At 47.7% G+C, this 10,780-nt stretch overlaps 1 protein-coding gene across 1 annotated transcript in view; it reads left to right on the top strand.

Annotated features, from left to right (window-relative positions):
- Nucleotides 1-1,871: 1,871 nt before the first annotated feature.
- LDLR (low density lipoprotein receptor) overlaps nt 1,872-10,780 on the top strand; it is a 34,388-nt gene continuing 25,479 nt past the window's right edge. Inside the window, exon 1 of the mRNA XM_021705116.2 lies at nt 1,872-2,063. Within this exon, the coding sequence (XP_021560791.1) occupies nt 1,967-2,063 (97 nt within the window). The 5' untranslated portion in view covers nt 1,872-1,966. The remainder of the gene's footprint in view (nt 2,064-10,780) is intronic.

Below are 10,780 nucleotides of genomic sequence, written 5' to 3'. Positions count from 1 at the left end.
CCCTGAAATGTTCTTCACTGAGGTTTTATGGCCGTTTTCCAGGCCTCCCCTGACATCTCTGACAACTAGCTTTGAAGACATATTAAGCCGAGTCCCTTCCCAGAAGAGAGCTTCTTCTTGGTAACTTTTTCCAGGCCTAGTGGGGAAAAAGGGCCTCCTACCACCACATGAATAAGAGAAAGCTGGGCTCACAACAGAAACTGAGCTTGTTAGGTGTTGTGATTTTTCTGAAGGGAAATAAAACCTAGTGCTCTTAACGGACCCCCCCCCCCAAAAAAAGTAGCATCCATTAGGGATGGACTTTGATGGTAACATTCATAAATGTGGCAAAAACTCCCAGACCTTGCCCATCCTTACAGATTTTCCCAGGTGAGGGGCGCCTGGGTGGCTCAGTCAGTTAAGCATCTGCCTTCAGTTCAGGTCATGATCCCGGGGTCCTGGGATCGAGCCCCACTTCTGGCTCCTTGCTCAGCAGGAGACTGCTTCTCCCTCTCCCTGCTGCTCCCCCTGCTTGTACTCTCTCTCTGTCAAATAAATAAATAAAATCTTTAAAAAAAACCCAACAACACAAGTTTTCCCAGGTAATTGTTAATTATCTCATTTGACCCCACAAGGAACCTGCCAAGTAAGGGAAGCAAGCATTATTTCCTCCCCTTTCCTTGTTGGAAAAGCTCATTTACTCACCCAGGGTCTGCCTGATTCCGAAGCTGGGGCTCTTAACTGCTCTTTCTTACTCTGATTAATCACCCTTTCACCCCCCCCCCCCCCCCCCCCCCGGCCCAGGGTTCAATTGTCCTCTTTCTGCCTCTTTTTTGCCTCCTCTCAGGGGTTTCCCCATAAGCCTGCTGAGAGGTTAGTACATTCTGCCAAGTTCTAGTCTGTAAAACCTCAGAGAACTCTGCTCATTCCTGGGAGACCCCTCCAAGACTGCCAGACCCTTCATGGGGTTCAGGCAAGATTCTCATACGTGCCTTTTTGGCAAGGGGCCTTGGAAACTTCATTAATTCCAAAAGAGACTCTGATATATATATATATATTTTTAAGATTTTATTTATTTGACGGAGAGGGAGAGAGAGGACACATGAGCAGGGGGAGTGGCAGGCAGAGGGAGAGGGAGAAGCAGGCTTCGCTCTGCGCAAGGAGTTCAATGCTGGGTTCCATCCCAGGACCCTGGGATCTTGACCCCAGCCGAAGGCAAACGGTTAACCGACTGAACCACCCAGGTGCCCCAAGACTCTTGATTCTTAAAAGCTGCTTTCCATCAGTCCTCTCTGATTAAGGCAATCAGGTTCAACTCTAAAAGGTGTTTTGTTTTGATTTTGCTTTGGGGAGAGGAAGTAGCCTGTTTAACATCTTCTCCTAAAAATATAAATCTGTATTTATGTCCAGACCCCGATTGGATCAATTGATTTTAGAGATGTTTTTGCTCGTATTCATCCAAGTGCGGGATCCCACAAAACAAGATCAGTTTGGGGCTGAATGTTTGTGAAGATTTTATTTAAATTCCTCACTGAGTACTGTTTAGACCAATTCTGAAGAATCGTCTCAAAACTATATGGGATTAAACTCAGTTAAAATCTATATACGATTCCTAGAAAGGAAAAGGCAAGTGGAGAAAGGAGCCGGTAAGGTTTCCGACATGTCTAGTTTTTCCTTTGGAGGCAGAGGGAAATTGGTCATTAGCCTATTAGATGATCTGGAAGCAAGTTTTGGAAAAGACTGGAATCCGAGTCGGGGCTTTACGGGTTAAATACGCCTTGTCACATCGGCCGTTCAAAACTCCTCCTCTCGAAACTCCTCCTCCCGCAGTGAGGTGAAGATATTCCAAAATCACCCCACCGCAAACTCCTCCCCCTGCAAGGAAACACATAGAAATGCTGCAAATGACTGGGGGCCCGCATGCATTTGCCACCCGAGCGCTCGAAGCCCAGGTTTCCTGTGCGGACTTTAAGGACCGAAGCCCGGGATGGCACTTTCGCTGGCGGAGGCTGGGAGCATGAAACCCGCGGGCTGGGGGCTGTGCTGGGCCGCCGCCCTGCTTCTCGCAGCGACGGGGACGGCAGGTAAGGTTGGCTCCAGGCGCCCGCGTGCAGTGGGCTGACCCCTCCAGAACTCGGGGAGCCCCTTGGTAATTCTGGGAGCTGCGGAAAATCACCCCATCCTTGTAAGATGTGTGGGGAAATGGCACGAAGTCCTTTCCAAACGGCTGGAGGGAGTGTTGAAGGGATTGCGAGGTTTGGGGTGTGGGGGAGTCACGAGAAGCGGGGTGAGGCTTTCCCCATAAGTCTCCGCCGGATGGGAGGACCCCCTTGTCTTCCTCAGAGCGGGACACGGGGCTCTCCAGCTCTCGGGAGGCAGGGACCCCCAACGAGTTGTTCTGGGGTGAGGAGTACCAGAATCCCGGGGGCCTGGCCCGGGGGGCGGGTCCCTGCGGGCGCCCTCGCGACCACCCGCGGACAGGAATGCCGCAGGCGGCTCAGGTGGCTTTGTAGCCTGCGTGGAGCCCTGGGTCGGACGCGGAGTTTCCTGGCGGGCACCGCACTCACGCTTCGGCGGGTGGCCACCGCCTCCAGCCCCGCCTCCGGCCCTGAGGGCTAGTCCCCGAGCTCCCATTGGGCGCGATTGGAACACGCGAGCCTCGAGCCACTCCCCTTGGCCAATGAGAGGCGGAGGATGCGGGGTGGGGGGAGCGCGGGGCGGGGCTGGGACACCCGCTGGGCGGGGCTCGAGGTGAGGCTGGGGACTCCCCCCGCAGCTAGTTCGGGAGAGGGTCGGCCGGCGTTCCCTCGCGTCCCCCGGGGCGCCTGTCACTACGCGTCCCGGGCCCCCGGAGTCGTCTCCGCGAGCCTGGGCGAGGTGCCCTCCGCGATCTGGGGCGAGCCCATTTAGTCCTGGAGGCCTCGCTCGCTGCCCCGGCCTGGGTCGTTCACCTACGCGCCCCCCAGACCACTCTCAGGGCCTCGGTTCCTTCCCGAGCCGAAACGTGGCCTCCTCGATCGCCAGCGAAGGGAAATTCGCGGAGACCTTCAACCGGGGCAGCGACCGGGTGGAGGCAACGTCGGACGGATCCCTCAGGGTGGCCTTTTTTGTTCAGAAGCTGTGAATGGGTTTAGTTGAGCTGTCCGCATGACGATGTTTCCTTTTAGGGGGGCTCCGATTTAGATTTGGTGAAGAGACTAGTGGGTGCGCCATCCTGAGTTATCCAGTGGCTTTAAGTGAGTTGCCAGAGGCACTTGACCTCGCCCTGGATGTGAGCTAAATGGTTCTTTTCCTATTTAGAACCTGATCAGCCCCTAAAAGAATTGGGATTATCTGATAACAGGATTGCAGGAAACTTTTTTATCGACGGGAGGGGAGGGGCGGCTTTGTGCGGGCAGCTGTGAACTCTTGGAATTCCTATCCGTGACACGATCAGTTTTCTCTGAGGGGAGGAAGGAAGGCTGCGCCCTGTAGCTGAGGGTTATTGCGATAACTCTGCCACCCAGTTGTGTGAAGAGGAGGGGGTGGGGCTTGTCAAGCGGCATTTAATTGACTTGCATTTCAAACGCTGATTGACTCCATCCCTAAGAGGAAATAATGGCAGTCAAGTCTTGAGCAAGATGCGAGGTTTACTTTAGTTTCTCTCTCTTTGGGGTTCTGATAGAACTGCAGGAGGAGTTGTTTCTGGGCAGTGTGACCGGGCTGGTTAACCCTTGAAGCCCTGACTCGGACTCTAGTCTTGTCCAGAGCTGCTCCATGGTCAGCTGCTTGATTTGTCCAGTTTTGGTATTCCTTTGATGAGCTGCGCCCCCAAATTTGGAAATGCACCTCCCGAAAGATCTCTTTCGATTCTCTCAACTCTGATTTTTTCATCCCTAACAGGAACTAATGACGGTGAAGTCTTGAGCAAGATGTGTTGCTTTACTTTAGGTTTCTTTATCACTGAGTAGCCTCCTATGTTCTCAGGGAGGCTCAGAGTCCTGATGTGTTCCCCAGACTCCTGAGAGCTAGCAGCTCCTTCTCCTCTGGTGTTAACAGGATGATGTATATTTGTAGCAGCCCTGGCTGCTGTCTTTAAAGCATTTTGGGGGGTCGAGGGGGCTGGGATTTCTTGTTCTTTTTCCTTGGAAATGGGAGTTGTTGGAATCTGAACTGCATGCCTTCACTTAGCCATTTCAAAACCACTTACCAGTCATGTGCAGAGCATCAGGCATGCCCAGGGCACACCCAAATTCAGAAAAGTGGAGCATCTCCCTAAGAGCTGTGTCTGTTTTAGCAACATGAGCCGGGGAGATTCACTGGTCATCGCTGGGCATATTTTTCTTCCCGGGCAACACTGGAAAAAGACAGGGAGAACTTTTTGTTTTGGAGACTGCAGACCTTTAAGGGGAGTTATGTGGATCATTCTGTCTTTCCAGGATATGTCTGCCTTGATAAGATCCAAATCTAGATGCCTTTATTGCTTAGTGCTTTGATGGCCCTTCGCATTCCTTGTTAAGTACATTAATAGAATCCATACTTTACCTGGATGTCAAGCACATGACATTTGTTGATAAAACACCGTGGAGGTAACCAGCAATGAACAATCACAGAAACAAACCTCTCCCCAAAGGAGCTGACAACAAAATCTTCCACTGAGATCACACCTGAGGAAAATGCCTTGGCATCACCTAGTTTGGAAAAACACACTGGTAAATTGATTTCTTGTTCATATTCAGCTGAGTCTGTTAGCACCACCCGTTTCTTTTTTTCAAGGAAACGATCCTGTCTATAATTTTGATTTTTCCTGAGCAACAACTACCTTCAGTAGCATGGTAAAGAAAACCTCGAAAGCATTTACACCTCATTTGTGTGCTGGAGAGAAAGCAGAACTGGGTCTTCTTTTCTGTTTCGATAACCTTGTTCCTGGCTTGTCACATGTGACAAGAGTGATTTAAAGGCTGGAGTTTAGAGATTTGGGCACTGGGGGGGTGTGGGTGTGTGCGGTTCCTGGGTAATTTTAGGCATCCCCAGCATGAAAAAATACCGATGGGGTGCTCCAGTTGGCTTTTACTGGACTGCAAATGAAACTGACAGGGGAAACACAAACCTTGCTTCAGCAACAGGGAGGAAGCCCTGAGGTTTCTCTGGGCGGTGGTGCTTGGAACAGGACTGGTTCTGTCCCCTTGCTCAGAATGGTGTTGTCTGCTGTGGGGACTCCCATCTGATGTCCTGTCACTAGGTGCTTGCTGTTCCTGATCCCAGTCCCAACCAGCAAGGCCATGGGATTTATTAATTTCCCGGCTGACTATTGCCTGGCTGCACCTGTAACAGTAAAATCCATTAGCTTTTCATTCAAACATTGTCCAGAGCTGTCGGCCAGCTACTGGATGACCTGTCCTGATAAAAAGTAAGGATGGGATCTTCCTGTTGGTGAGGTCTTCAGCCATCTTTGCCTAGCAGATATTTGGAGAGTCGTTGCCAGGGGAAGACTGATGTCCAGGGAAGGGGTTTATTCTTCTTTATCCTGCTTTAAAGGGCCTTGAGGTGTTATTACTATTTCCAGTCTTTCCAATGGCATGTTTTGCTGGTAAAATAAGGCTTTGTGCAAAGGTTGGGAGGCCAGAGCAGCCGATTAGTGGTAATGGAAGTTGTGATCCCCTAGGGGATGAAGGTAGGACAGAAGCTCCTCCTCCAAGATCCTCATTGCGAATGCCCTTTGCCTGAACTTCCTTTTTAATTTTTTCTGAGAGTCCTGAAATTCCAATTGCTTTTTACCCACCCCATGTGCCAGTAGCGAGAAGTGAGTCATATCCGGTTTTTGGCACAATTGCCATTCAGCTGTGAGTCCGTGGGGTGTGGGGCGTACTGTAGAGGCAGCTCCGAGGGAGTAGTCCTGTTCAGATCCGTAGTTGGGCAATTCGATTATCAGTCTGTGTAACCACAGCACATTCCAAAGCTCAACGCATTCCCTTCTCTCTTATTTTCTCTCTCTTACTCATTCTCGTCACCTGGGCTGTCCACCATGGCCACCTCAAGCATGGCCTCCTTGTAATCCAGCTTCCTAGTCCTTTGATTCTTCTAAGCCCTCCTTGTATTTCTCTATTGTTATCACCTCTATTCTCCTTTCAACCCCCCTCAGATCTCTCCTGATATCACCTGACTGGTTTCCTAACCTCTGGCAGGAGCACGGGACTTGCACTTTGAAGACCCAGACTTTGTTGGCTTTTTATTTATTTATCTTTGAATTTTCTTTAAGTAATCTCTACACCCAATGTGGGGCTCGAACTTATGACCCTGAGATCAAGAGTCACCTGCTCTTCTGACAGAGCCAGCCAGGTGCCCCTGTTTGCTCTTTAAAATGAGGTATAACTGGGGCACGTGGGTGGCTCAGTTGGTTAAGTGTCTGCCTTCCGCTCAGGTCATGATCCCAGGGTCCTGGGATCGAGTCCCGCATCGGGGGAAGAAGCGGGGAGCCTGCTTCTTCCTTTCCCTCTGCCTGCCGCTCCCCCTGCTTGTGTTCTCTCTGTCTCCCTCTCTCTCTCTCTCAATCACTCTGTCAAATAAATAAAATCTTTTCAAAAATGAGGTATAACTGACATACTATAAAATGGACAGATATTAAGTGAACAGCTCAGTGAGTTTTGATAAATGTCTACCTCCATGTAACCACCTCCCATTAGGACATAGAACATTTCTAACTTCCTAGAAAGTTCTCTTGTGCCCCCTTTCTAGTTTAATTACCACCCCTACACACCAGATGCAACCACTAATCTGAGTTTTATCATTAGAGATTGGTTTTACCTGAACTACAACTTCACATAAATAGCAGAGTACATACTTTTTTTTTTTAAGATTTTATTTATTTGAGAAAGAGCAGAATGAAAGAAAGAGCATGAATGGGGGTGGAGGGGCAGAGGGAGAGGGAGAAGCAGGCTCCCCACCGAGCAGTGAGCCCGATGCAGGGCTCGATCCCAGGACCCTTGGATCATGACTGTAGCCGAAGGCAGACACTTAACCGACTGAGCCACACAGGCGCCCCCAGAGTACGTACTCTTGAGCAAAAAAAGCCAGACACATAACGTTTCAGAGATTCATCCCTGACCGTGCGTTCACCAGCCATTTGTCCCTTTTTATTGCTGACGTGTCCCGTTGGACGAATACTCCACCTGTCTGTTTTTAAGCTGATGTTTGTTACATCAGCATGTGTGCGGGGCTCCTTTTTGTTCTGATCCTTAATCCTCATAACAGTCTCACAAATAAGGACTGTTCTTCTCCCCCATTTTACAGATAAAGAACTGAGACCCGGAAGGATTAAGTCAGTAGCCTAAGTTGATCTACTTCAATGGCCCAGAAAGCCATTGAAACCTAGGTCTGTCTGACACCTCATTCCACAGCCTCTCAGGGAGTCTACATGAAAGGGCTGGGTGAGCCATTAAAGTAGGAATGATAAAGGGGCACAGATTTGAGAACTGCAAAACATGGATGCATACATACATAAATACAGACACTCCTCTTTTTTTAAAAAAAAAGTTTGATATATTTAAGTAATCTCTGCACCCAATATGGGGCTTGAACTCATGACCCTGAGATCAAGAGTCCCACGCTCCTCAGACCCAGCCAGCCAGGCGCCTCCAGACACACCTCATTTTATAGTGCAATATGCCTTTCTTTACACATGGAAGGTTTTGGCAACCCCTCGTAGAGCAAGTCTACATTTTTCCCACAGCTTTTGCTCACTTCCTGTCTCTGTGTCACATTTTGGTAATTTAGTGTAAACATAACTTTTATATGCACCAAGAAAACAAATTCATTGGGCTCGCTTTATTGCGATATTCATTTTGGTGTGGTGGTCTGGAAATGAACCTGCGATATCTCTACAGTATGGCTGTATATAAATAATTAGATAATAAATTAAAAGTAAGTAAATAAATAGTTATTTGAATTAAAATAGCTTTTTTGGGGAGGGCGCCTGGGTGGCTCAGTGGGTTAAGCGTCTGCCTTCGGCTCAGGTCCTGATCCTGGAGTCCCTGGATCGAGTCCCGCATCAGGCTCCCTGCTCAGCGCAGAGCCTGCCCTCTCCCTCTGCCCCCACCCTCCCACCCCCAGCTCCTGCTCATTCTATCCTTTCTCTCAAATAAATAAATAAAATCTTCAAAAATGATAATAAAATAGATTTTTTTAAAAAAAGATTTTATTTTTAAATAATCTCTACATCCAACATGGAGCTTAAACTCACCACCCCGAGATCAAGAGTTGCATGTCCCACGATGGAGGTGGCTGGGCACCCCTGGGAAGGTGGCTTTTAAACTGGGTCCCAACGTCCCTGGCCCCCAGGGCCCTCAGCCCAGGTTCAGGATCAGGTTCAAGCCTAGTGGAAATGTTCAAGGGGGCCTTGGCTACTCCCACGGGAATGACCAAAGACAGGAGAAGGCACTCGGAGCAGTTAGAGAATTGGAGTAACAAGCACGAAAGCCAGGGACGTACAGTGACTGGTGTTACAGTTATTTCGCTTAATTATTTTTTCTTTCCTTTTAAAAAATCTCAAACATAAAGCGTCCTTCGAAGAAAAATAACTCTGAAATGAATTGGCCACTATTCCCTATGCAGAAGCACAGATGAGATTCTGTTTCTTAAAAAAATTGGATAATATGGCATTATTACTAACTATTCTGCACTTCCTTTTTCTCCCCAGTTAGAAAATATTGTGGGCAGCTTTCCGTTTTACAACATAGGATGATTGACCTCATCTTTTTCTTTCTTTCTTTCTTTTTTTTTTTTAAGATTTTATTTATTTATGGGGCGCCTGGGTGGCTCAGTCGTTCAACGTCTGCCTTCGGCTCAGGTCATGATCCCAGGACCTGGGGACCATGACCTGAGCCGAAGGCAGATGCTTAATGACTGAGCCACCCAGGCGTCCCTTTTTTTGTTTTTAAGATTTATTTGAGAGAGAGAAAGTATGCGCGCATGAACACCTGCACAGGGGTGGGGGACAGAGGGAGGGAGACTCTCAAGCAGACTCTGCGCTGAGCATAGAGTCCGATCCAGGACTTGATCTCACATCCCTGAGATTACGTCCTGAGCTAAAACCAAGAGTCAGATGCTTAACCAGCTGCACCACCAAGGCATCCTGTTTTTTTTTGTTTTTGAAGTTGTTTTTTTTTTTTTTTTAAGATTTTATTTATTTATTTGACAGAGAGAGACAGAGAGGGAACACAAGCAGGGGGAGTGGGAGAGGGAGAAGGAGGCTTCCTGCACAGCAGGGAGCCCGATGCGGGGCTCGATCCCAGGCCCCTGGGACCATGACCTGAGCCCAAGGGAGACGCTTAACGACTGAGCCACCCAGGTGCCCCTGTTTTTGAAGATTTTATTTTTAAGTAATTTCTACACCCAGATGGGGCTTGAACTCAACCCTGAGATCAAGAGTCACATCCTCTACCAACTGAGCCAGCCAGGCACCTCTGTTTTTCTGTTCTTTTTGTCTGGAAGCTTCTCCTAGCCATGGAATATCTTTCTGGAGATGTGGTTTCTGCTTCAAGTTATCATGCATTCATTAAGTACCTTTGTGCAACATGAGGTAATGATTAAATTTTGCAAAAACCATTAAACTATACTTTTGGTTATGGCCAGCATTCAAAATTAATTGATAAAAAGAAAAACAGAGTCACCCGGGTGGCTCAGTTGGTTAAGCTTGTAACTCTTGGTTTCCAGTTAGGTCATGGTCTATGTGTTCTGGGATCAAGTCCCACATGGGGCTCCATGCTTAGCGAGGAGTCTGCTTGGGATTCTTTCCCCCTCTGTTCCTCCTCCTTCTCGCATGCTCGCCCTCTCTCTCTCAAATAAAATGAACGAAATCTTAAAAAAAAACAAAAAGGAAAAACAATCTTCTTACAGGAATAATGGAACTTATAATAAATGCAGCCAACAGTCAAAACTTACATTTTACATACTATTTGCCTACAGAACATTGGACTCAATAGGAAAATCCTGCTAGCTTTTCTTCTTCTTCTTCTTCTTCTTTTTTTGGTCTTATTTGCTTATTTATTCATAAAGCATGATGAAATAAACAGATCATAATTTTTATTATGGCCACATTGTTTTAATTTACATAGGGCATCAGAATTTATACTTAGAGATTAAAAGTTTTTTTTTTTATTACCAGGTATCACTAATAATAAAAGTTTGCTTTATTCCAGTTCACATGGAACAATGCATTCTGAATCAAAGTATAATATTTAAGACTAAACTTAATCAACATTATTGTAATCTCTTTTCCAAAATGCAAAAATCAATGTTTTAGAAAATTTCCCAAAAATTTACTTGTCCTCATTTTTTTTTTTTAAAGATTTTATTTATTTATTTATTTGAGAGAGAGAGAGAGAGAGAAACAGCATGAGAGGGGAATAGGGTCAGAGGGAGAAGCAGGCTCTCCAACGAGCCGGGAGCCCCGATGTGGGACTCAATCCCAGGACTCCGGGGTCATGACCTGAGCCGAAGGCAGTTGCTTAACCAACTGAGCCACCCGGGCGCCCCTGCTTGTCCTCATTTTTATCTAAAAATCTGAGTCTTTGTAGGTGCTTGGGTAGCTCTGTCAGTTAAGTCTGCCTTCGGCACAGGTCGTGATCCCAGAGTCCTGGGATTGAGCCCCACATTGGCTTCCTGCTTGGCGGGGAGCCTGCTTCTCCCTCTCCCTCTGCCTGCCGCTCCCCCTGCTTGTGCTCTCTCTGTCAAATAAATAAAACCCTTAAAAAAAATGTTGAGTCTTTGCTTTCCTAGAAAGTTTCTCTTATTACAGCTTTTGCTACTGTCTCTGTTTCGTTTC

This window comes from Neomonachus schauinslandi, chromosome 1 (assembly GCF_002201575.2).
Source record: "Neomonachus schauinslandi chromosome 1, ASM220157v2, whole genome shotgun sequence".
In the NCBI taxonomy this organism is placed as follows: Eukaryota; Metazoa; Chordata; class Mammalia; order Carnivora; family Phocidae; genus Neomonachus; species Neomonachus schauinslandi.
Note: the sequence above shows the minus strand (reverse complement) of the source record. Positions and strands in the feature narration are given on the sequence as shown.